This window comes from Oreochromis niloticus, linkage group LG18, assembly GCF_001858045.2.
Source record: "Oreochromis niloticus isolate F11D_XX linkage group LG18, O_niloticus_UMD_NMBU, whole genome shotgun sequence".
Lineage (NCBI taxonomy): Eukaryota > Metazoa > Chordata > Actinopteri > Cichliformes > Cichlidae > Oreochromis > Oreochromis niloticus.
Window position 1 is genome coordinate 18,334,526 of NC_031982.2, and position 27,213 is coordinate 18,361,738.

Consider the following 27,213-nt stretch of genomic DNA (forward strand, 5'->3'; position numbering starts at 1 on the left):
AGTGTGTCAGACAAAGAGATGACACAGCGAGAGACACTGAGACGGAGCGGGAGAACAGAAGTGGGAGTCTGTGGAAATAGCCTTCAAACCAAACAGAGTGAACAAAGGCAGGCAGGGGTGCACAACCTTCAAGGCTGCGTTTCGAGCACAGCGATTCAGTGGAGGCTCTCTCGAAATTAAAGCAAATATTCAATCTGCTAGTGGTAGCTCGTGAATCATCCCTGCACATACAAAGGGGGTCATTTTCATATGTTTGGTTTAGAAAATATTTGTTAGAAATAGAATTTCCCAAAACAATCATAACTCATGCAACCCACCACTGTTTAGTATGCAGCTTTCAGTGTCATGGCTTTAAATACACCTTTCCAACCGTTTGTTAACACAAGTAACTAATCAGCCAATCACATGGCAGAAAAGGAATGAATTTAGGTATGTAGATGTGGTCAAGAAACCCTGCTGAAGTTCAAACTGAGCATCAGAATGGAGAAAAGGTGATTTTTGTGACTTTGAACCTGCAATGGTTGGTACAAGACAAGCTGGTCTGACTGTTTAAGAAACTGCTAATCTGCAGGGATTTTCCTACATGGCCGTCTCTGGGATTTACAGACTTGTCTTGTCTTGTTGTTGCTAGACATCAGAGGAGAATGGCCAGACTGCTTTTAGCTGATAGCGACACAACAATGACCCAAATAATCACTTATCACAACCAAGGTAAGCAGAAGACCATCTCTGAATGCAGCAGAAGACCACACTGAGTGTCACTCCTGCCAACTAAGAAGAGAAAACTGAGGCTGCAATTTATACCAGCACACCAACATTGGACAGCAGAAGATCAGAAATACACTCCCTGGTCTGCAGAGTCTTGATTTCTGCTGTGCCATTTGTATGGTGGGGTCAGGGCCATCCTGCTTTGAATCAAAGGCTGCTGATGGTGTAATGGTGTGGAGGATAATTTCTTGGCACACTTTGGGCCCCTTAGAACTAACTGAGCATCATTTAACCACCACAGCCGACCTGTGTATTGTTGCTGACCGCGTCCATTCCTTTATGACCACATGGTACCCATCCTCTGATGGTCACATGTCATGTCACAAAGCTCAAATAATCTTAGAATGGCTTCTTCAACATGCCAGTTAGTTCACTGTACTCAAATAACCTCCACAGTAACCAGATCTCAATCCAACAGATCACCTTTGGGTTGTGGTGGAACAGGAGATTCATATTATAGAGGTGCGGCCAACAAATCTGCAGCAGCTGTGTGACGCCATCATGTGAATATTGAGGAATATCCAATGAATGTTTTCACCACCTTAATGAATCTGTGCCACGAAGTTGTACTGAAGGAGGTCCAGCCCAGTACTAGAAGGGTGTACCTAATGAAATGTCTTGAGGGTGCATATAATTGGTTTTTTATCTTTGGATCAACTCAAAATTCTTTAAAAAAACCAAAAAAAACTACATCTTTACAACTTTGTCAGGAGCCGGTCGTGTCCAGTTCCTGACAAAGAGAAAGGAGACATAGCAAAGATCAACCCCAACTCTAACTTTTACAATGAACACAGGCTTTAAATCACCTCTTAGTATTCTTCTTTTTAATAAATAAGTTAGATAAGTTAAATAAGTTTCCATTTTTTTCAATTTTCCCTGGTTGAATTGTTTCAAACATCAATAATTTGCCGTGTTTATACAGCAGAAAATTCCCATCTGAATTAATGAAATGGAAAAATATCATCAATGTAGCAAAGCTATCAGTGATGTAATAAGATAATAAAAGAGGTGGAATAGCTGCACACATGCACTCTAAAGACCTGACTCTGTGACAATATAAAAAGCGGGTTCGTGTTCACACCGAGAGGCTAATCTCTTCCTCAGAGGCTCTTTAAGTGAAGCACTGTTGCACAGTATTGTACCACATCGGCTCTGGAGAGGCTGAATTCATTACATGCACAGAATGCAGCCTCTCCCACACACCTCCACCTACACGAAGAACACCACCAAAAACTACAGTAATCAGCAGCATCACGTTGCTTACCAGTTCGGCACAGCTCCGCAGATGGCAATGTGCAGCTGAATCAACATTAACATAATGCATCAGCAAATTAATGGCTTTGAATCAAATCTGGGAAAACATAAACTATGTGTCTAATGGCAGCGTTAATACTCTTCTGCTGAAATGGGATGATTACATAAAGTGTACTCATAATTAGTCATAGAATAAATGGTTGAGTATATGTTTTCCCAATGAAAACCCACCTGGGACAGTAAGCTATTGTTTATTTGATTCAATTATCAGTGAAATTAGAGGCTGAGACCACTGCAGCAGCTCTTTTACACCGCGGCGCCACAAGACACGTGATGCCGTCAGGGATCTTGGACGCTCATAATCCCTGAATTAGTTCTTGGATCCAATGACAGTAGGTGCCCAATTTGAAATTTACCCCAAAGTTTTGAAGGTAGACTTCACCAAACCTTTAACACAGACACACACGCATTGGTGCGTTTACTACTTGTAAGTTTAGCCCTTAATCCCTCAGCTACTGTTCGATACTGTACCTGAAAAGCTACCATCAGATTTGGTCAAAAGGATAACAGACGTTAAGTCTCCTTTTCCTCGTCACCAGCCCAGAGTGAGATTTGACAAAACGTCACCAAATGTTAACAATCATGTTTCTGCCTAATCAAATCTGTGCTTTAGAGAGTGGATAACACCCTTATAACAGTGAGTGAATAAACTGAACCTGCTCGAAAAAACCTCTCAAACACAACTCTAGAGAACAACAAATGCCCCATCTAGTCATTGTAGCACCAGGAGGCCTCTTCAGTGAATGAGCCACGATTTGAAACTTTTGCAAAAATGCACCGATTGCCTTTTTTTTTTTTTAAATTGAGGTAGTAAAAACAGTATACTCTCTGTCAGCTCTAAGATTTCAGATAATATGATGTAATAAAACTCCCTAAATAATGTAAATAGAACCTGAGGTGAAGAACAACATGTGAACAACATACTGTGTGAAAAGTACCCCTCCATCATTCAGTAGTTTGTAGAACCACATTTTGCTTGAAGTGTGACTTTATAGGTCTCCCACATGGCTGTGGAGGCATTTTGCTTCAGCTCATTGAGGTTTGTGGCTATTTGTTCATGCGCAGCTCTGTTAAAGTCCCACCACTGCGTTTCACTCCGATTGAGGTCTGGGCTGGCTCCTTCAGCTGCTTTGTTGTAGATTTGCTGCTGTGCTTGGGATCATTGTCCTGTTGTGTGATCTTATTTGGTCAAGCTTTAGCCGTCAGACACATCTGACTTTAGAATACTTTGTACACAGAAGAGTTCATGGTCGACTCAGTGAAGGTGTCCAGACCCTGTGACTGCAAAACAAGCCCAAATCATCATCGCTTCACCACCGTTCCTCGCGGTTGCTATGAGGTGTTTGTGCTGATGTGCTGTGTTTGGTTTTCATAAATATGATGAAGTACATTATGGTCACACATCTCTAATTTACCAGGACAGTACTGCTGTATCATCATGAAATGTTCTTCAAAACCTCATTAATTTGATGTTAGATATGTGAATTTTATTCCAGTACTTCTCATAATGTCACTTTGCAATGAGCATCCTTTGGCGTAAATTTTTAGAAACAGCTCACACCAGCCTAACCCATTTTAACCCTCACCTCCAGATTATTATTTTACCTTTGTGGCACTTTCCTGTAAATCAAATAAAAAATAAATCAAATAACAGCAAATGGTTTTTTTGAGCTTCTTATAAAATCTAAATCTTTTAGCTCCACGCATCACTGCGCTCACTGTGCTTGATGAGAGTTGAGCAGCGATAGCGTGCAGAAAATGGTTGATGGGGGAGAGACGCTAAATGTATGTATGACTTGTCTCACTCCCGTGTGTCTGTCTCTGTGCCAGATGGCATAATGAATCACTCCCAACTCCCACCCAGCTGTATTATTCATCCTGTCTAAAGAGCAACAATTTTAGCAAAGTGTCACACTCACAGAGGTATGAGTGCAGGCACAGCTGGGATCAATATCATTACGACTGACGAGGGAGTTGTCAGAACTAATCTACCAACAGGAGGGCAACAGGTTCACTGGCAACAATTTGTACCTGTGACCTCAGAAATAGAGTAATAAGCACACACACACACCTAATTCATCTGAGAGTCATTTCACTGCTAATCAAAGCATCGCGTCCACCTGTGCCAAGCTGTTTGCTGCAGGATATAATTGACCATTTTAGGAATCCCAGTGATTTAAATTGGATTGTGGGTAAGTTATTCTAGCTGTTGTCCTTTTTTTGCTACACACTCTTTGCTCAGATTAGGGATTTTAATTGAGCTCAGTGTCCCAGCAGATTTGCTTCTAGCAATGCATTAATATGAAATGAAATGAATGCCGCCAGCGCTGGCCCAGTGGCCTCGATTATATTCCCAGTGGGCCTCTATGACACATGTGTGTTTTCTTTTAAGTCTGACTTACTTGTGCTGTGGCACCAGAGCCAGAGCGTCGGAGTGTGTGCGAGCGAGGAGAGGGGGGCGGCATATGTGCCATCAGAAAATGTGTCAGATAGGTGGCAGGAAACCAGGTCGTCCGTTACCAATTCCAGCCACAACTGGATTTGGTAACACAGAAGATCTGTTAGCTGCACAAAGTACACTGACAACTTTGCGCACACTGTAAGTGACATGATTTGAAAGCTTAACTTCAATCAAGAAGTTCTCAAAAACTACACAAAATGCCTCATTCTTAAAAGTAACTGGACATGTCCAATCAGTGATTGCACAGGTGAGATCATCATCATCAAACTCTTAATCAGACATCACTCCTCAGTCTGTTGTTGTTGCTCTTTAACAGTGTCAGGGGAGGAATGCAGATCCTCTTTAAAGCTCAGCTAAATTTTCTAAATTTTCTAAACACATCACAACTAAACGTCTCGTTCTGCACAAGAACCCCTGTGACTGGTTTCTGATTATTTTATTGCACGTGCTGGTCGAGGTCGAGCTGGCATTTTTCAACCTAGCAGTCAGCGGCATCACACAATACGGCTGCAGGGCTATGAGCCCATTAATGGGAGACCAGCAAGCAGAAAAAACCCCCCAAAACAACAAAGTCCTGTGAATTGCAGTCTAGTGGAGTAGAAGAATGAGTGCTAATAAATAGCATAAAATGAAAGTGAAATACAACTACCTTCAAAATTGTACAGTACTTAAGTAAATGAGAACTCCACTGACTCAGCATTGTGCTTCTATAATTTAGTCTGACTCACTTTACCCACAATGCTGCTGAGAGCCCGCAGTTCAGCCGGAGATTCTGGTGTGTTGTGCCAGCCGTGCGTAACGTCAGTCAAAAGTCTGGCAACATCGCTTCTTGTCACTCCACTCCCTCTGATTTTATTTTATTTTTCAAACTTTCAACATGTTATGCAGCTCCCTCTGGAGAGACAAGTTTTTCCCACGTATACGTTAGTCCTCTCTAAGGGGGAAACCAGAGACCATGCAACACCAGGGACTTGTAGTGATGACTAGCAATAAAATTGCTTGTGTTCAACTTTGAACTGACACCACTTAACCAGTAGATACAGAGGATATTTCTGGTTAACCCATAATGGGAAGGGAAAGACACAAGTTTACCTACACAATCACAGCCAGGACTACTGACCAACTGACAGATACAAAGCAACAGGTGTCGGTCGAATCACTAATCCCTGTAAACTACACTTCGACCTATAAGAACACTATGAAATAAATCCTTTAACCCCACCAATATCCTCTGTATGCTCAAATTCATACAGTGCTCACACCTGGTATGAAATAGCTCAGTGAATTACAAAAACTGGCAAAAACCTGCCCTACATACATGTAATGACACTTTTTGTTTTGAAATCATCTATTACACATAATATATATAATTTGTAACGATTTAAGTGTCATAGAAATAATTCCAGTGAGCATTATAGATACTGATAATCCTGGTACCCCAGGCAGTTTCTATAGTAGTTTTCATCCAGATTGATTAATTATAGTTATATAATTATCACTGTAAAAATAAAAGTAGGTTCTGGAAACACTGTTTAGATGTTTCATACTTTTTATAGACTTCACAGTAAAAGAGGACTCTATCAGCTCCATATTTTTATTCTTGGATTCTATTAAAGTTGCTTTGTGAGATTGACTGGGTATTGGTTAGTCCCTGCGTTCATCCACTGTCAGAAAACTGTCTGTTTAAGCCAACTTTCTTCTGAGTGGTTGCCCCACACAAACAGAAGGTTTGAACAGCAGGTTGGTGTTCACAGTCAAAACTGTGTACGTGAGATGACCATATTAGAAATATCCCCTCTCAGTGACATCATACAGACCCAAGATTTGAAAAAACCTACTGAAACTGGATATTTAAAGCACTCTGAAGCCTGAAACTTTGGCCATGTTTATATGAACATCCACGGCTTTAACAGTATATCTTTGACAGAAAATAAGGAAAAGCACAACAGGTTAAAGATGAATCACCAACTGTTTTTCAGAGATCTTTGAGTTTAAGACATCTTTTCAGATTTAAACAATCATTCTGTGATATTAGGTACAGAACAGGGTGACTATAGTTGGGTCTGGTAGTGATAACCTCTCTGAACCAGTACACAAACTCCACCACTGGAGCTTCAAGTGATAATCTACAAAATAAAATAAAATGCAGCTGTGGTCACCCTTTCTGCTGCAACGATAACTGGTAAATACTGAAGAGACGTGTGAAGAGACAACAGAGACGTGAATTTTGCTGCTGGTATGGTTTGTTTGAAGGTTCTGAATTTGTGAAGCCTGCTTGGCAGCTACATAATTACATCCTTTTTAGACTTCGTCCAAGCATGTTTAGCTCAGTGCTTTAAGTTAGTGCTTTAGGGTTTAAGTTCTAGACTATCCTGCATGCCTGTGATGTCCTATAACAGATAATCCCTGGTTCTGCCATACTCCACTAAAAGAAAAATACGTTTTTGAACTGACAACTAGCTCCTGAATCAGATAGCGCTTTGTTTCTTTAGCCAGACAGTCTCATAATGACAAACTTAAAGCAAATAATTTGTTGCAAAGTCTGACAGATGCCTAATGAGAGAATTTGAAAGCAATCAGTACCGCTCAGGATGAATTATTTAAACTGAGTGAACGCTTTGACCTTGTAAATTCTGTGAAACTCAGTCAGCAACACAGCTGTTGAGCATTTATGCCGGCCTTAACTGGTCTGTAAACGTGATGCTGATGTCCCTTTTATGTAAGAGGCAGAGAGAGAAATAAGAAATACAGAGGAAAAAAAAAATATGTGGGTGTCAGATTGAAATGAGATGTCAACATGCCAACAGCAATCTTCCCTGAATGTGAAATAATGTACACTTAACCATAAACAGCATACCAGCAGTAACAATGGGCAACTCCCGCATGATTAATTCACTAAAGCCAGTCTTATAGGAAACAAATTAAGACTCTTGGTGTTTTTCTACAGTCTGTCTTCTTTTTATCTTCCTTTTTCTACCGCTTGTTTTCTGTCTCCTTTCTTCTCCATCCATCCACTCCTTCTCTGCTTTTGCATAACATCTCCAGCGCTACATTCACATTTAATTCACAGAGGTCCTGGGGGCGAACCAAAGCAGGTTTTAGACACAACTGCCAATCCACTTATCCACCCACCTATTGCTGACTGCAGAGCCTGACTGTGCAGTGGAAACACACACTTTTCTTTGTGTTATGTTTTCCTGCGGATCTATGGAGTATAAAGATGTACGTGCTTAGAAAAAACAAATATATCAACAACAATCGAAGACCAGCCCAGCGGTCGACCATTCCTTACTGTATGTCACCCAGGCTTGCAGCACGGTGGGATTTAAAGCCTTTCAGCTTAAGGTATTAATAAATGTTGACATAAACAGAAACGACTACATGAAAGCGCCAACGTAACTCGACAATAGGTGTCTGAAATCAATCTTCTGCTTCAGCAGCCAGCGCCTGTAAGTAAAAATGAACTCTGTCAAAATTAATTGCTGAACATTGTTCATTAATTTATTTATTTAATCTCTTACTTCACTAAAAGGTGTGATTTGTGATTAAAACCCAGTCAAACGCACACATAGAAACACACACGGAAAAAATTAGAAAATGTCCCAACCGGCTAGCACCAAGCTAAATTTTAAAATGTAAAGTTATAGGTGGAAGAAGTGGATGCAATGGCTATATACTATATTAGCATACTATATTAGCATAGGTAAACATTTAGCTAGTGAACTAGCTAAACTAACCATCATCAAGCACATAACCACAACTTCTGATTATAAAACACTGTCAATTAGCTCAACACAATACATGTTAAATGCAAACATGGCATTAGAGTACTTACTAAGGCATCGACTCCTGGACATTAAATCTAATTCCCACTACAAGTCAGAGCTTTTGCTGCTCAGCGCTATTGCTAATGACAAGGTAGTATAATACCTTCTAAAGCTAGTGGAACAGGTAGTTAGCATGTACAGTATGTACAATTAGGACTGTTAGACAATGTGAACGATAACAAAAGAATATTTTAGTCTCTGTTTAGCTAACTCCTAGCTTAGCCTAGTAAGGAAAGGGTCTTTAGCTGGTGTAAGTAACACATTTGTCAATATGCAATTGTAAATGGAATTGGCATTTATGATGTGGTTTTTTATTCTTAACAGGTGTCCACACAGGCAGTGGCGACCATAGACGATTCAGTGACATTAAGCGACTTCAATCGACGATGGCTAAAGTAACAGCTGGCGACGTGGAAAGAGCAGCTCCCAAAGTTAGATTTTAAAAGTAAGCAAAAGAACTAATTAATTAATGATTAGTTTACAGTACAGCTGTAGTGTCCATTTGGGGAGGTATTTATTGTTCAACTACCAGTTCTCCAAAATCCCAATTGCAAATTGTTTGACATGGATGATGCTGATCTGCTGACAAGTGGGCCGGAGCAGGAAGGGAAAAACAAAGTACATACAGTGGCTGCAGCAGACACTTTTCATTTCTTTTAACACCTGGTATCCATTTAGCTCCTTGTTTGTTGTAACTTCTCGGCAGCTGCCTGATGTATCAACAATAACACAAGGAAAAGTAGCACACAGACAGATTGTGCCACATACTTTTGACTTTGCCCCCTGACAAAAGACGCTCACTGTGGTTAGACAGGCAGTCCGAAGCTGCCCACAGACTGCTAACGGACTAACAACATGCTACCACCAGTGAACCATAATTTTTCCCACAGGATGTACCTGTGTGCCAATTTTTGTTGCTCACCTCCTGATCAAGTAGGAGGAATTGGTTTATTATAGTAAGATTATAATCCTGATATCAAGAGGTCCTGAAAAAATGTCCATATGTAACTAGGTGCTGGAGAAACACTCACACTAGATCAATGAAATCACTTACTGGCAACTTCATTAATGTTATTGTTTACATGAGTCCTTCATGGCAGACTTGAAAAATGATTAGTAAGTATCCAGACAGACAAAAAGGAGAAGAAAAAAACTGCAGGAAGCTTGAAAATGGAGTATGAATCCAAAGACTAAAGGGAAGTCCACCCCAAAAAAGATCTCCATAAAATGTTCTTATGTGGTCTTTTAATTGATTGAGCCAGCTTTGTGATTTTATTTTCAATAGACTGATCAAATCAATGAGTCTAAAGTAGTCATATCAGGCACCCCTGTTTCCAGATGTTAAAACCATGTTTCTTTTTATATTTTACGATGTTATGCGACTTACTTTTACACTTAAGGTCAATTCAGTTTTATTTATATAGCACCAAATCACAACAACAGTCACCTCAAGGTGCTTTCTATTGTAAGACCCAACAATAATACAGAGAAAAACTCAACAATCAGACAACCTCCTACGAGCAAGCGCTTGGCGACAGTGGGAAGGAAAAACTCCCTTTTAACAGACAGATCTTAACTCACACTGACTTACACTTCTTCAACTTCGATCACATAGAACTTTCCAGTTAATCTTACAAGAAATAGCAAAGAAATAGCCAAAGATCTGTTTTTTTTCGTAGAAAGTAAAAGATAGAAGCCTGTGTACTTAAAAAACAACCTTATCGTTAACCCCATGTGGAATTAAATCAGGACAGGTGCAAACTAAACACTACAGTGCTGAAAAAAACCCAACTCCATCTGCAGTCTTTACACCAATCAGCTGCAAGATTCAAAGCACTAACAGGTGAATAACACCCATCATTCTGCTATGAAGTCAAGGTTTTTTGGGGACGTCATCACAACCTTGCACATATTACCAAAACTGCACCAAGTCAGCTCTTACAGCTCTCAGCACCTCCAAGCAGGACAGTGTTCCCCAGCATGGAAAACCTACTCAAGAAACCTGTTCTGACTCTATGAACATGACGAAGAGCCCATGACTTTGAACTGACCTTCAAAATCTTAGAATTTCAATCTGATGCCGCCTATTTGGGCATCAAATTATCTGTTGCCAGTGTGCTAGTGCCAGACACCAGCGGACACCCATAAGAGTCCAGTGTCTATGCCTCAACAGATGGAAGCTGTTTTTTTAGGGACGAGCCATATCAAGGTGGTCTTATTGTTACAGTTCATAAACTGAATGTGAGTTTAATGTCATATTATGGGTTAAATGTTTTCAATAAAAGCTGACGTGATTTCACGCTCCAATCGCAGCTGTACCATCAAAAATAATTCATTTGCTACCCCATGATTGGTCTCTTCTCAACAGCTGCAGGAGAAGAGTCTTGTGGGTAATGTAGTATTTTAAGCTATCACTAATGCCAAGATCACAGAAAGAAAAGCTAAAATAATGAAATCTGGATCCATTAACTACATAAACCTATGGGATTGTTAAATTCTGTTTTAACCATTTTCAAAACAAGACGGGAACACAGGCAGAAACTTCGGCTGCTTCTCAAATTCACTGCTTTGCTCAGATCTGATTGGCTCTCAGTCAGAGAGTTTATGGCGATGTTCAGAAGTGATATTTCTTCCTCCTCCAAAAACAGATTTCGCCAGTATGTTTGGCAAGTAATAACTTGACAATGTTTGAGACAAAGACTTCTCACTTTGTTGAAAATTCAGGTCGTCAAGGAGACCAACTGATGTTACTCACCCACTGAGCACGACTATGAAGTCCATGACGTTCCAGCCATTCCTTAGATAGGAGCCTTTATGGAAAACAAAACCAAGTGCCACCAGCTTGATCCCAGCCTCGAAGCAGAATATCCCAATAAAGTATGGCTCAGTCTTCTCCTACGGGAATAATGTGCATATATAGGTCAGCAGGGTCTTCAGAAAAGTCATTTTACAGTTTCAAATAGACAAATATACAGACTGCACTGGCTTAAACAGACAGACAAATGAACAATAAGTAAGATATTTAACAATGCTTTATTATACCTCGTGTCTTAGAGTAAATGGAAACAATAGAAATAAGTCTTCCGTGACTTAAAAAGAACGTGGGAGAGGGGAAGAAGTGGGGGAAGTGTGTTTGGTTAAACCTTAATTACCATTTCCAAAAGCTGTTTTCTTCCTCCGCCTCCTGCTCCTAAAGTAATAATCTCAGTGAGGAAGGTGTGGATGAAGTGGAAAAGCTCTACAGCTCATACTGCACAGTAAAACATCACCCACTTCTCAAAGATCCAATTATGTCTAAAGAATTTGATGTAAATGTCTCACATATTCTAATTCACTCAGTTATATGTCACTTTAGCCACCCTGTAACTCATCGCCTCCTTGTTAAAATCTAATAATCTCAACTGGCAAATGGTTAACCTGCATGCAGCTAATTGTGTGTTCTTAACTCAAAGGGATGCTCTTTTCATTGATATTATAAAGCTTTACATCATTATTTAAACTTAAACAACTTCTCATGGTGACAGTCACTCAGCTTTGTTTCTTATCACAGACTGTATATCAAAGATGGACACCTGAAAAGTAAGGTCAGTGTGGAAGTTCCTTATACTGTTATTTATTGCTACTGACCAGCAGGGGGCGGTAACTCTGGTTGCCAAAAAGAAGTCTATAAATGATTGGCCTTACATCTCCCTTAATTTACTACATCACTTTTTTTTAACCTATATTATTAGATATAGTGAACACGATCACTGTATTCATCCTTGCAACATGCGGTCACCTGGTTAGCTTGTAAGCTAAACTGGTGCTCCAGTTATTAACTTTTCTTACCTGGCAAAGGTAGTACAGCCACCATGTCCATGTTGATGACACAGTCATGCTAGTTGTTACTTCCATTTCAATAACATATCACTACATGGGCTCAGGGACTTCCAGATTATACAGAAACATGCTGGAAAAACTTGAAACAATGAGAATTTATGGAAGAAAATTTGCAGTTTTTTTGTTTAAGGTTTCAACTTCTTCTACTCCTGTACCAGAGCCCATGTGGAGGTTTTGGCAATATAGTGACCCTTGTTATTCAGGAGATTACTGCAGCGCCCTCAGCACCAGTCTACAGAGTATAATCACAGCAAGGTGGCTATGCAATCAATGTGGCAGCCCTAAACAAGGCCAACATAATTTAGAGCTTTAGAACATGGCTAACTTGTACGTTTTTCAGAGCTGCCCGTGTTTATGATGTCAAAACACCCAAACGGCAACAGCCAGAAATGTTCAGCTTAAGGCATAAAATGGGATTTTACAAGCTAGTGGGTGAGAGCATGATGGCTGTGTACATCTTTTATATACAGTCTACATTTTGTACACCCTTGTGTGTGTGTGTGTGTGTGTGTGTGTGTGTGTGTGTGTGTGTCATGACAGCACATTTTGTCCTCACCAGTCTCTTTGCCATGGGGGTCTTATCCTCTCCGGGGAGGTGCTGCTCCAAGGCCAGGACAACACAGTTAGCGGTGATGGTGGCCAGGATCATGTACTCAAATGGTGTAAAGGCCGCCAAGTTAAGGAAAGTTTTTTTCTTCACAGTGCAAGGACAAAGACGCCACATAAAAAAAGATCAAGCTGACGACACAAGACAAGTTAAGTTCTCCTGGAGTTTACAGCTTAAATACACTGACGGCAATCACAGTTTTTCATACACGCAGCAATTTTTGGAAACATCGTAGCGAATATTTTAAAGGTTCAGTGGTTCGGTGGAAGGTAAAATAAATAAATAAATAAAAAATCTAGATGGATGCATGAGGATGATTAAATGACAGATGAATAATGGCATGGTTCATATTCTCTGGTATTGGAAGCAATCTGTTTGAGAGATTGCGGTAACCATGGCAACCTGCTTTTAAAAGTGCTTTTCATGAAGAGAAAGCGATCAGGTTAGGGAGGGAATGAGAGCACTGTGAAGTCACCTTGGCCTGAGTGGTCTACTGCACAAACTACAGGCAGCAGTTCCCGTGGCTCCTTTCACTGCCAACAACAGCCGACGCCGCAGCGGACGACACAGCACGCATTACACATCGTCTTTGTATGACAAACACGCGTGTTCAAACATCATCTGGTAGCAACTAAAGAAAGGTTGCTCCTCAGACTGCTCAGTTTTAGGCTAATTCAATTCATTGTGAGGTTTTAATGAGTGAGCTTTTCCAAATGAAGCCAGAGGCAATCCAACATTCATCTGCAATCAACAGAAAATGACTCAACATCAAGTTTGATAATCGCTTAATCATTTAGGACATTCTTCAAGAAAGTAGGTCACTCATTCTGTGCTTCCTGCTTTTCTAAAACTTAAATGTTCTGTTTTATTTGACTGCAAAGCAGTTTTGGACCAATGCTGACCCCTGTGAGGTTATCACGTTGAACTTCAGGGCAATCATTTTCCAAATGATCATTAATGTCAGCTCTGATAAGAGGTGATATGTATCTAATATGAAATTAGTATGTTACATTTAAGTCACCCTCATTCATTATGAATTTCACCTTTATACTTAGAGGATAGGTGTACAAATAAATGATAAGGGAAGGTAATGAAAGCTTAAATCCCGTGTTTGAAGGTTTTTTCAAACTGAACTTATTTAAAAGAAATTAGCAGATTAACAGCAAAATAGAAATTCTTTACACGCACAAGCAAACACGTTCTCTATTTGGATGATTTGCTGTTTTTCTTTGTCTTTTGTGGAATTAAATACTTTACTTTTGAAGTTTTAGTTGGACAAAAAAAGAGTTATGAAATTTGTCATGAGATTTTTTTTAGAGTCAGACTAGACAAAAGTTGGCACATAATATGGTCAGTGTCATATTGTCCTATTTAATTCAATTTCTATAGTGCCAAACCACAACAACACTGGCCTCGGTGTGCTTTTTTTATTGTAAGGTAAAGACCCTACAATAATACATCCTATGAGAGATACACTTTGCTGCACATGTTGCAGCAAACATGCTTTGTAATAGATACTGATTCAAAAAGTATCTGTTATAAATAAGAAAAATCACAGATGTACTAACTGTAAAAACAGTGCGTAGTTGGCTCTAAAATATTAATATTAAACTATTTTTTCCTTCAAATCAGTGATTTTAAACTTAGTGGTTTAAATGCAGAATATTAACATAACTTAAACTAACACAACTTAAATTAAAAACCTGAGCGGATCATTGCCAGTTTTCTTGCGAGTGAAACATCTGTCTGCACCTGTATACATGCATGGACCCAAGGGGTGCACAATATGGACATGAGCAGTGGCATACGCTGCGTGTGACTGTATGCACCCCAACACTTGTGACTTTCAGTCTCTCAGAGTTCCCATGAGGTCGGAGCTCCTCATTATTAGTTTTCCTGCCGTAAGTGAAATGGGGTCACTGACTCACAAGGGAGCGCTGAGATGAGGACCTCTGGGACCCACACTGACTCACATTGACAAGTCCGCATTGTTGCCATTGAAAGTGGATGAAAATAGCTAAAGTGGGAAATACTTAATGGGCCCACTCTGTTGCTAACTGTTAACTGTTACCTGTTAAGTATCAGTCATTATGCAAGTTTTAGCCCAGTTACACGAATCACATCCACTGCTTACAGCCAGAACATCACTCTGTCCAAGAAGCAGCTCTCCTGCATGTGTTGTATCGAATCAAATCCATGTCCAGGGAACTTAGAACGAGACTACGAGACCCAATTCAAATTACTACACCGGATTTACCGCTCACCACATAGATTATACAGGGATGTCAGACTGGGGTGGGCACATTGACCTATATGATTTGGAGTTGTCCTAAAACCCCAAATTTTTGGACTGAGGTCAGTTACACGACAGGATATTCCCTTTTCGCCAAGCTTATTCATTCTAGGTAATCCATCACCCCTCATACAGGCTCTCATACAGACTACTGAATAAAGTGGAGAGATTTCACCTGAAGTGGGATCCATACCTTTTCAAAATAAAATGATGAAATTAAAACTTAGAGTTAGATGGACACTGGGATCCTATCCTTAAGTCCCACATAGATAAACCCCCACCACCACCACCGCCACCCTTTTTTCTCTCCCTTTCTCTCTTCTTTAGTTTGGTTTAGATCTCCCCACTTCTCTACTGTCGTGCTGATGCAATTTCTGCCTCATGTGGTTTGTATTTGCACTGTACTGGTGGTGTTTTTCCAATAAAAATTCAATAAAATATTAATTACAAAAAAATAAATCAAATCAACCATATAATAATAATAATGATATGTAAAACTGAGCAACAACCAAATCAGTGTAGCGCTCAAAGTAACAGTTATTTGAACAGCCTATTGCTCTTCCTCTGCCTCAATTTCTACTGTCTAAAGCCCAAATGAGTTTACACAGCCAACAGCAGTCAACCCAAACGTGCTGGTCTACAAACACAAAGGACATGAAAAATTTAACGAAATGACTTAAATGATGATGCAGTGATTGATGTCATTCACTGAATACGAAGTAAGCAGGCAGTAAAAACATATTTAAGCCAACTCTTTACACTGCAATCAATTATAGGCAGGCTGTTCACAGCCTGTTTTGTCAAAGCTACATTAAAGGCGTTTGACAATAATTAATGTGATGGATAACGGGACTAAAGAGAGTGTCAGGAGTCTGCTAGAGGATCTTAATGTTGCATGCAAGTAAATGGAAACAAATGGCTGTCTGCAAGGCAGAATGATGTATTTATAATCTACAGGATATAATACAAGCAAAACATGTCAGCAGTCGTGATTTGTCCCTCCGTGAGATAAAGATTGTAATATTGAAAAAAAACAGCTGGCACTGATTTTTATGTACTAAATCACTTTCTTTAGATCAATTAAATCAATTGATTACCGTAGTTATAAAGACTAAATAACATGCAGGAGGCTGGGATGGTGCAGCTGATTTAACCTGATTATTTTTTACCTACAAATGTCCCAGTCATTGATAATGTTGTGCAAATTCTAATATTCTGGTATACATTTGCAGCAGCATACACTCTATCAGTGCACCGCCAATCAGTGTAGCTCGTTCCTTTAAATTTTGAACCTCAAATCTCGAAACTTTATTCACTCTGTCAACACTAATGACAGTGATGCTCTCACAGCCCACGATCCACGGCAGTACTACTGGCCAGCTCTCTCCCACATACCTCTGCCTCTGTGATACCGACAGTCACATTACCATGCTGTCAGTGGCCAGCTAGTCTTGACCACTAGCCCCACTCCCACACACCCACAGAGCCTGTGGTTAGGTAACAGTGGGAGACTGGCACGCGGCACTGGAGGGGGTGTAAGACAGGAGGAGCAGTGGGCAGATATGGCAACTCAGCGGTGCTGCCAAACTGATTTTGGTATCAAAACACTGAAGCAGGAAAACAAGCCAAACTTGAACAGATAAAATACAAAAATAAATAAATAAAATGAAATAATACTAATTTCCAAAAGTGATTGTGCATGGCTGCTGTATCTATGGGATAAACAACTAACCAGATAAGCTTTGTTAGATTTGCACTAGTTCAGAAGAGAGAAACTGTTGGCCAATTCTGCAGCAGGAAGCGCAGAAATGCTGCCTGGTAGGTTTGAACCGACACCTACTCATGGCCAGGTTCATATTCCAATGAGCACTAAGGCATCAGAGATGTGCCTACATGCCACCCCCACAGTGAGCAGAGCTGCTTCTAATGATCACCACATGCTAACTTTCTGGCTTCTGCCAGCAAAAAAATGGAGCCAACAGATGAATTTAAGTTAGTTAGCAGAATTATGAACAGGTTAGAAATCAGAATTTTGTTTAGTGTGATGCTTTCAGGAGCAGCTGGAAATCATAAAGTGGGTTATGGAAACGCTAAACACAGAGATGCAGGGTATATGGCAGCATGCACAACACAGAGACGGGACTGAGATTTAGAAGCTGGACTTTAAGAGGAGTTAGATTTTTTTCTAAGTTTGCGCACATGCTGGCTGTCGCTGTCCATGGTGCTGAACTCACACAGAACTCATCAGACAGCTTTAAACGGAACTCTGATGCTTTAAGGAAGGATATGGCCATTCAATGATTCGCCTCGCGTATTTCCTAATTATGTTGTCCTCTGCAAAAATGAAGAGCGACCTGTTGACTGTGAGGCAGTTCTGCCGGTGGGGGACGGGGTTGTACAGAGCCATGGTCCGGGCCCGCTGCGCCTTGGCTTGTTTCATGGAAGCAGTCAGTCCCGCCGCCGCCGGGTCCTGCCCGTCGCCACCGCCTCGCTCCAAGTCCCCATCCCCGGAGTCCACCGCGGTGGGAACCGACTCGTCTCCAAACCGAGCCATTCTACAGAGAGATGAGGAGGAGACGACCGGCTTAGAGTGTTTACTAAAGAGCGATTTCAAATAAGATAAAAAGAGGAGAGGGGAAATGTGAAGTGGAGCTAAAAGAAAAAGAAAGGGAAAAAAAGATCCACCTTCAATCCACTGACAGCTTTTCGAGCGCCAAGATTCCCCAGAAAGTTAGATTCCTATCACTCCATATCCACAAGAGGGTAAAAAAGGGGGGGATATCATTCAGTTGGCTTATGGGTCAGGAAAATCTTCCATGCACTTAATGAAGATTCAGGTGCACAAGCTGCAAAAAAAACAAACAAACAAAACCTCCGCTATCCCATCTGTTTAACCGCGCCAACAGTCCGCTCTGAGCAACTTTTAACGCGCGCGTCTCTACTGTAAACTCAGGCAGCGGAGGAGGGGTAAAAAAAAATCCACTGAGTTAAGACCTTTTATTTTCTATCAACATCCAAGCTCGTTTTGATCTGACAAACCGGGAGCAGCTACACGATCACAAACTACTCTGAGCTCATCAGACGGAGACATCCGAGGAAAGTCTTTCCAAACTTTGCGCATCTTCCCGAACTTGACGAAAGGAAGCTTTCGTGCGAAAGGAAGCCCGTTTAACGCGACTAAACCTGAAACTCCTGCGTGCAGCAGCAAGGCTCGCCTGACTAGACGGATCAGTCAGTCTTATCACCTGCTGGAAAATTATCAGCCAAGAGCGCATAAGCAGCAGCAGCCCCCTCCCACAGTACTATTTCACTGCAAATTCTATCTGAATGAAGGCTGGTGGAGAGGAGGGACATATATTTTGTTACCATAGCAATTAGAGTTTGTTGAGGATGAACAAAAACATTTTCCTTAAAAAAAAAAAAAAGCAGAAGACTATATTCAGCAGGCTGTGTGGGTATGTGGTTCAGAATCCATTATGTAAAGATGTTTGTGGGTGCTGTGGGAAAAGAGAGGGGTGTTAAAGCTAAATAAAACCAAATACTAGACAATGCACAGAAAAGACAACAGGTGTGTGGGTACATGGAAAGAGCAAGCAAGCAAAGACGTTGCTCTTATACATATATATATTTATAGATAGATAGATAGATAGATAGATAGATAGATAGATAGATAGATAGATAGATAGATAGATAGATAGATAGAATATGAGCAACTTCTCTTTCAAGCACGTTCACCATTTGACAATCAGACAGCATTGTCATATTTTCCCCCCTTAATGGAGACAGACTTGCACTATTAAAACATTTAAAAACTAGGCCATTGTGCTAATACTGGAGTAAAAGTCAGGAGTAAAAATAGAGCATGAAATAGATCTTAGGGCTGCTCCCTTTTTTGAGGGAAAGCAGAAGAAAGCAGGGTCTCTTTCACGCTCAGTGCCACAAGTGAGACCTCATTAGGCAACCGGGCTCTCTCGCTCCATCTGCTGCTCTCCTCCCCCTCCCCACTGTTTCCCGAAGATGACCACTTCAGCCCCCACAGACGCAATATTATTCAGCCGAGGCTTATTTCATGCCCGAGGCTTGTCACAATTAAAATCAACCACAGCGCCGATACCCCGACAAGAAATATCACACTCGGCTGCTGACTGACAGACTCGACTCAGTGCAGGTATCGCAGTCTCGCAGACGGCCACCGAAAGCAAGCCGAGAGAGAGTGACGAATTCATGGTTGGCAAACAAGCCGAGATCTGGGGGAGAGAAGGGGGGATCTGCAAATAAGTTCCTAACTGAGCTCCAAACACTGAGCCCTGCCTCCTCCTCTGCTTCATCTGCACAGAGCAGGCGGGCGTGTCGTGCAAAGCAGGGCAGCAACAAAAGGCTGCACTGACCTACCGAGTGCAGGGTGTAAAAATCAGCGGATAATGAATATCAACATGTAGCTGTTGATGCCTGTGTTAACGTCTCCTGCGTTCAGTTCCACTTTCTTAATTAAATGTTAAATAAGCGCTCATTACAAAAAATTAATTAAAAAATTATCTATTTGTATGTTTAGCAACCAAAATATTTGTCCATCTCTGCAAACAGCGCATGTTTGTGTGTGTGTGTGTGTGTGTGTGTGTGTGCGCGCATGTGTGTGCGTGTGTCTCCAGCTCTCTCTCTCTCTTTGCTGTTGTTTCCATAGCGACATAGCTCTCTTGAATTCCTGCTCCGTTCTTTTCATTTCTGCCAACAAAAGCCATGTTGCACAATAGAGCAACCTCTTCCTACAGAAATCTGTTTATCCCAACACACACACACACACACACACACACACACACACTCTCACACACACATAAGGGGTCATCCTGACAGAGGAAACTGACCGATTTCTGTACAGCACCATCGCTTTACTGTTGATGACTGAAAAATACTCTACAGGTGACCAGCCAGGTGTAGTCTGCTTTTACACTCTTTGACTTTTTTTTCTGCGCTTGCTTGCAACCTACTTCCAAAAATAGCCACCAGCCACAGAGGAGGAAAAGGTTTTATCGGCCTGCCTGGGCCTAAACCGAACTTAACAGAAACGGGCCTCGTTTTACAAGATGCTTGAAGCACACGTGACAGGAACCACATAGAGGGGAAGACAGATGAAGTGAGCCTGCAGGTGACATGCACCGAGAGTGAAAACGTTAATGGGAGGTACTTTGTGCCAGAACTCTGAAGAGCTTTTATATAATTGCAGACAGGCTTTCACCCAACATTGACTGGAGTGGTTATAGCATTTTATTTTTCTCTCTGTTCCCTAGCAACAGACATCCTCTAGTACTGAGTTATGTCAGTTTGAGTCGACCAATAACTGCTGCTCGTATCACCGCAGATTTGGTGATGCTGAAGCATATTTAAATCGCGCCTGTGGGTTCAGAACAATGGTACAGATGTTTACATTAACCCCTAAAACAGCTATAAAAAAGAGGTGTGTCGGTCATCTATACAAAAATGAATAAATAAAAGTTTCACGAGAAGACAGAAGTTGCACTGAAATGCCAAATCATTCAATGTATGTCATTAATGTTAATTTTGTCTTCAGAAAAGCTGTCAGCACTTCAAGGTTAAGCTCCGTAATGTCCAAACTCTACTGATAAGCTCAGAAGGCATCATGTGCCGCTTCCCTGCTGCTTCTCTACTTTGATTCCCTAGCATCCCCTAATGGACAAATATGCACAATACACATACAGCAGCAGTCCATCCCTAATATTAGGTCCTGCTTCTTGGTGCAGGAGTTAATGCTGATGCCTTACAGCTGGGTTTGAACCCACTTGGGGGGAGGAGGGGTTCTGTGTGGTGTTTGTATGTTTTCCCTGTCTGATTGAGCAGATGTGAGCATGAATGATAAATAGGCTTGAATGGATAAGGGTTAAAGAGCATGGATGGATGGAAATATCCTACAGTTGCAGGTAACATAGATAGAAAATGTTCATGCCTGTGATCAAAAGCATTAATTTGTTTTTGTGTCTCTACATGTGAGAGAAAAAATGGAAGAAGAAACAAAAGAGAGAACATGACAGCACACCTGTAAAGTGGACATGCAGTGGGTTGTAAGGGTACATCAGAGGATGGAGGGAGGAGGAGGAGGTGGAAGGGAGAGGGGACTCACTGTAAGGTTAGAGGTCACGCTGATGGAGTGGCACTCCACATTCAAGTGGCTGGAAGCGGATAATCAGAGCGATGTGGCTCCAGAGTTCAGAAGTTCACAAGCAAGTACCCTGAGCCCTGCCATTAATAACACTGTACCGTATCTGATTACAGTAAACCGCAGCCGGCCGTGCTGCACAGGCAGGAGGAGAAAAAAAAATCAAATCAGCTGAGGAAAGAGGTGGAAACTGATCGAGTGATTCATTGGTGGAACAATGCACAACAAAGGCGTCTGCGTGCTGTATGTAGCGCAGCAATGGAGCACCTTTTGAAAGGAGCACTTTGTATCTGAGCAACAAAACAAGGATAAGTGGTAACAATAAGAAGCGTTGCACTTTATACTCTAATGGTTAATAATTTCCACACTATGTTTTCAGTATTTACCCTTAAAGATGTCCTGTGGAATATTTGCTGTGACTACACAAGCCCTGCTGATGGTATTACATCATTTCACTGCTGAAGCAATGTGCAAACAAAGCCAAAGAAGAAGAAGGCTGCTGGTTACAAGGTCTTTCACGATTTGGCTTGAAAATTTTCTTCCTCGTCATTATTAAGCCTCAATAATCCAAATATCACATTTTAGTGAAAGCATGGAGAGCAAAAACTGCCAGAAAATAAAAATGAAATTAAAAATACAGCTAAATAGCTCAACAAATAAAGATCATTTACCTTTAAATGCTCTGCAAATAACACTAAAAATAAATGTAGCTCTCATTAATTCAAAAAAATCTCATTTAAGTTCATATATGTGTTTTTCATTTTTCTCTCTGCATGTTCCCTGTGTATTTTCCCAAGCTTGCCTATCTATCTGTCCGTCTCTTTATGAATTTTTGCTTCATTTTACACACATGAGCTGTCATTAAAGTGTGTCATGGGGTCAGCTTTTTGCCTGCTGGTTTATCTGCACCAGTCTCACCACAGAGACAGTTTGCATCCAGCAAGAAGATCAGTAGAAAACTGATTTGCTTAGATAATCTTTCTGAAAATACCATCAGCCAGGACTGTTTACAGTTTTTGTGCAGATGTACTACAAAGTAAGTGTGCATATGACAGTCCAGGCTTGGCCTGCTGTTTTTGATATCAATTTTCGGTGCATTTAATCTGGTGCTGGTTCTTTCGCTCCTTTATTTCCCAGAGGGTTCGCCACAGCGGATGGATCCACATATTTGATTTGGCACAGATTTCACACCAGATGCCCTTCATGATGCATCCCTCCCATTTATCTGGGCTTGGGGCCGGCACTGGGAGTACACTAGCTCGTGACCTCCTGAGGCTGGGTTTGTATCTCCTCCCAGTCTCAGGCGGAGGATCTTTTACATGATCAGGGAATGTGATTTTGAATTGTTTCAGTCCTTCATAGGAAATCGCCAACAAACAAGAAACCTTCTGGTTAACAGTTAATACCATAGGTTAACTCTAAATGTTCCCTTGAGGTTGAATTATGCAGCTTTCAGTGAGCAGGAGGAATACAAACTTTAAGTCCGTCTATTACACATTAATCAGTTATTATGACTGTTAAAAAAAAGACTCATGAGTCTTTGTTTAAACGGTACATATACAAAGGAGCAGATCTGAAGGTGTGTGGCTTGCATAATGTCCAACCATCCCCACCAACCATTTGTTTACTTCAATTTTTTTGGCTTTTCATGATGGCTACTACTTTCCCCTTTGCCCAATAGATTTTTTTGTCACTCCACGGCAAAGGGGGAGCTGAATATAAAGACTATTGCCTTGTAAAACAACACAAACCATTGTTTTTGACGATATCATGCACTTGCAGTCGTATTTATGACCACCTGATGAAGCTCCGTGTTTGCCTTCGCCATCTCCCAAGGAAAAATGGTGTTTCTCGTGCTGCCTGTTGTAGCTCTGAACTAGAAATGCTGAAAATGAAGCTAAACTATGGAACAGCTAAAAGGACCCTTTGATAGTCACAAGGAAAATTCAATTTTCTTTTTTTTTTTTTAGCCCGTGTGTTCACTCGTTGAAGCTACAGTATGTCTCGCTGTCACACAGACTTTGATGCATCTCAGCAGGAGAAGCACCAGGTGTAATTACTACCATCAGTGTCAGCTACATTCCACTTCCAGTTCAACAGCCATGCAATTATGCATGCTTCCTCTCACGCACGGCTTTTTTGGATCCTTGAATGAAATGAGGCCATCATTTAAGGCTCTTAATTACGCCTGGGCTTGTCTTGCCTTGACAAGTATCTGCTGCTATAAAATTTTTAAAAAGACATGTTTACTGAAATATTGAAATCAAATCTGCATCCTCATCCATATCCTGTAAACCTTGAGGGATCTAATGATGTGCGGGTTGAAAAGTTACACTTCATATCCAGAATGTAGGTTCTTTCACGTTGGCACTTTCATCCTCCTCCATGGAGATTTATCATCTTTACACGTACAGTTTAAAAGGAATCCTTTGACTCTGAATCTCTTTTATACTTACTCCCACTCCTTCCTGCGGGCTTGCGGCGTGCTCTGTATTTTATGAGCCTGGTGGGCCATGATGATGTCCTTCTGCTCCACGAGTCCCCCGCGCCGCCGCAGCATGCCGTGAGGGCTCAGAGACCCCGAGCCCTGATCGGAAGAGCCGTCCTCCTGTCCGCATGGCACATCGAAGCTGGCCGCTCGAGGGGGCAGCCCCAGACACTCGGGGACCGCGTGAGGGACCTGCAGGGAGCAAGAGCGAGCTCCCTGCACCAGCCCGGGCCGGGCCGCGGGGCTAGACCGCCTCCAGGCTTCGGGCTCAGGGAGGGACAGGGAGGACTGGACGTGTGTCTCTCCACGCCGACCGCCGATGGTTGGAGAGCTGGGTGTAAGGGAGAGGGAGAGGGACTTTTCTGAACTGGTGAACATCTCCACAGAGGTCGGTCCGTGGCAGTTTCAGCATAATGCTGCAAATGGAGAAAAAGGGGAGAGAGACAGAGGATGATGGGTGAAAAGCACTGCAATAATAATTCATAAACATTGCTCAGGCACATCCTGCCCGTCCCCTTCTTGTTTGTCTTTCATTATGAGCAACAAACAGTGTGACACTGAGGATGATAATGTCCTTTACCCAGGCTGCCACTCTGACCCAAACTGAACCATCTCGCCATCTATCAAAGGGATGAAAGTTCAGATCATATTCATCGAGCTCAGTGGGTGACTGAAGATATCACTGAGACTTTTCAACACAACCAGGAAGTCAGACTATTACTCTAAATGGACATTTCTGGTTACCACACAGTGTTCTTCATTTACTGTCACCACCGGGCCAAAAATCTTAATATCAAGTTCATTTGTTTGTTTTTATGACCAAATACATCTTCAGTTTCCATCAGCTGTGCAAAATGCATCTCTGTACCTGAGCACAGCCTCACACTGCTGCTAGCATGAAGCCTAGCATGTGTTTCTCTATAAACCAAAAAACTAACATTCTAAAAACAACTCTCGACACGCACCATCTCAAACTGCATCCTGGCACTTACTCTGGCAGATATTTGAAAGCATTGTCTGAATTAACCTTGTCTTCAGTCGTCACTGAGACATAAAAGCTGCACAAATAAAACCACCAGTCAGATATGAGTCTGCTTAAAAAGTCTGCTGCTAAAACAAGATGTTTTCTTCTACCCCATAGTGGTGGAGTTACTTTTACCACAAACATCCCTGCAACATTGGCAGATGCTGCAAATTTCAATCAGGATTTTTTTTGAGTGCCATTTAGCTCTCTTATAACAGGATAAACTGCTTCAACACGATTTAGTTTTTTTTCTTACCTGGTATTAAATCTTTAAGACTTAACCATGAAACGATTTCCAGAAAATTCTAATAATTTTTTTTTGAAAACAGACCGTTTATTGAACCTTCTGACATTTAAAAAAAATCATTAAATATTTAATTTGCATATATTTGCTACATCCGGCTTTTTTGTAGTTGTTGTTTTGTTTTTTGCAATGTATTTATTTATTTTATTTCACTTAATGTTTTTTTGGGGGGGGGGGCACTGATGATGTAGAGGTGTCAAAAACTGATAAAAACTCATCAAGTATGATAAACTGGGCATTAAGGGGTTAAAACACTGAGCCATTTGAAATCTAAGAACTCTCCACCTACCCAACTTGATTGGTAGGTTAACTTTATTGACTGCAAGTGAAAGAAAAAAACTTTAGAATTTAACATTTTATGAAACCGAATAGAAATAAAGACTCAGGATTTACTTCCTGTTGACCTCAGTTTTTTCTAACCAAACAGGGTCAATTAAACTCAGAATGGATGCCACCATTCAACTACACTGCCACGGGGATCTTTGATACTAGCGGTGCATATGATTGGATGAACAGAAGCTTTGAACCAGCAGCCATACAGAAATAGTACCAGCAATCATACTGGTGGGCGGAACAAGACTGCACAGAAAGTGGGTGTAGTAAAAGTAATGACATAAAAAGAGATTTGGTCATCTTTTTTAGTAGCTGAGCACACCATAAAGAACTACTTAAACCCTCATTCTGTTGCTGCTATTGTCCAGTTAATCGTGTGCGTGTGTGTGTGACTGAGACAGAGAAATATGGGGGTGATGAGGTGGCAAGGCTGGAAAACAGCAAGTTTGTGGCGAAGCCAGTCAGAGACAGACGAAACAAGGCTGTTTCCACTGAGCCGGAGCTGAAAGGAAGATGACTGAGTGTGGAGGAGCCGAAGCAAAGGCTCGGTGACTCACTCATCAGCAGCAGGGCTCCTCAGACGTGAACTGGACACAGTCTGAGTTGAGCTCTGCCCTCGAACAGAGCGCAGCGCCCGCCTGAAAGCCGGGAGAGGCTACAAGGTCAGCGCGCACATTTACACGGGTGGCTCGCTCGCAGCTTTGTGCCGCTCATGGGTGGGCTGTCTCTGATTTAGCGCAGCCATTCAAGTTCAAAAGAAATCTGATAGCTTTTATTATTAGTCAGGAAGGTTGTTTTTTGTTTTTTTTTTTTGCTTGCAGGCAGGGCTGTGTGGAAATTAAATGTCACGGCACTTGTATGGAGAGGCACACCTAACTGGCAGGGTGGGTCCGTGAAATCTGGACAAAAACACATAAAACAAACAAACTGCAGCACTGGTAAGGTGGAGGTAGATCAGAAGCCTGCACAATGATTACACCAAAGCAAGCTTCACACCTTATCTGCATTATTCACTCAAGTTCAAACACTTGTGTGGAGATGATGCTCTTCTATTATAAATTCAAGATTCCAGCTCCTGGCTGAGATCTCCTACGCTTTAATTAGTGCAACCAGTGCAAAGCCTGCCGGAACAAGGCGACCGCTCTCCTCTAATCAGCTGCAGGTCGACAGTCGCTTTAGATGTGCGTTAACCAGTCCGTTAACAGGTATCGCTAATTAAACTCCCGCTCCTGCTCCTTCTTTATCCTCGTGAAGTTAAGTGTTTTTGACGCACGAGCAAGACAGGAGAAAGGCAAAGCAGCAGTCACAGTAACTACACTAAGAGGCACAGCGAGCTAAAAATATTCACTGCATAAAGGAGGATTGGTGCTGCGGGAAACGCAAACATCAATTAAGTGACGGATTGATTGATGAATTTGACAGCTTTACCTTGAGGTGAGGCGCGCGCCTTCATCGTCTGCGAGCCCCGATCAGGTGGATGCTAAATTCAGCCCTTTCACTCAGTCCAAGTTTGGTGGTTTGAGGATGATTTCGCGAGGATTCCTTGAGTGATGATGATTACCTCTGTATGGCTATAAATACCGCGAGGTGGCTGGGAGCCAGAGGAGCGTAGCGCGGATGAACGTAAACAGGCACGGGGACAGGAGCGAGGAGACATGGGAGTAATCCCAGTCATCTTTCACGAGCTGGCTGCCTCATATGAGTCACTTTATGTGGTTCACAATTAATGGCGGCGTCTTCAAACTA

At 41.6% G+C, this 27,213-nt stretch overlaps 1 protein-coding gene across 9 annotated transcripts in view; it reads right to left on the reverse strand.

The window, feature by feature from the left end:
* Window positions 1–27,213, reverse strand: part of LOC100702145 (voltage-dependent R-type calcium channel subunit alpha-1E) — a 70,480-nt gene extending 43,267 nt beyond the window's left edge. For 4 of the 9 annotated variants that reach the window (XM_019348287.2, XM_019348286.2, XM_019348284.2 and 1 more), the window contains exons 1-5: window positions 26,896–27,213; window positions 23,775–24,222; window positions 17,438–17,704; window positions 12,806–12,911; window positions 11,126–11,265 (exon numbers count right to left, since the gene is read on the reverse strand). In XM_019348287.2, coding sequence (XP_019203832.1) covers window positions 11,126–11,265; window positions 12,806–12,911; window positions 17,438–17,704; window positions 23,775–24,184 — 923 coding nt within the window. In that variant the 5' untranslated portion in view covers window positions 24,185–24,222; window positions 26,896–27,213. Of the gene's footprint in view, window positions 1–11,125; window positions 11,266–12,805; window positions 12,912–17,437; window positions 17,705–17,834; window positions 18,459–23,774; window positions 24,223–26,895 lie in introns of those variants that run through there. The other 5 variants (XM_019348288.2, XM_019348285.2, XM_019348290.2 and 2 more) reach the window with 3 other exon arrangements.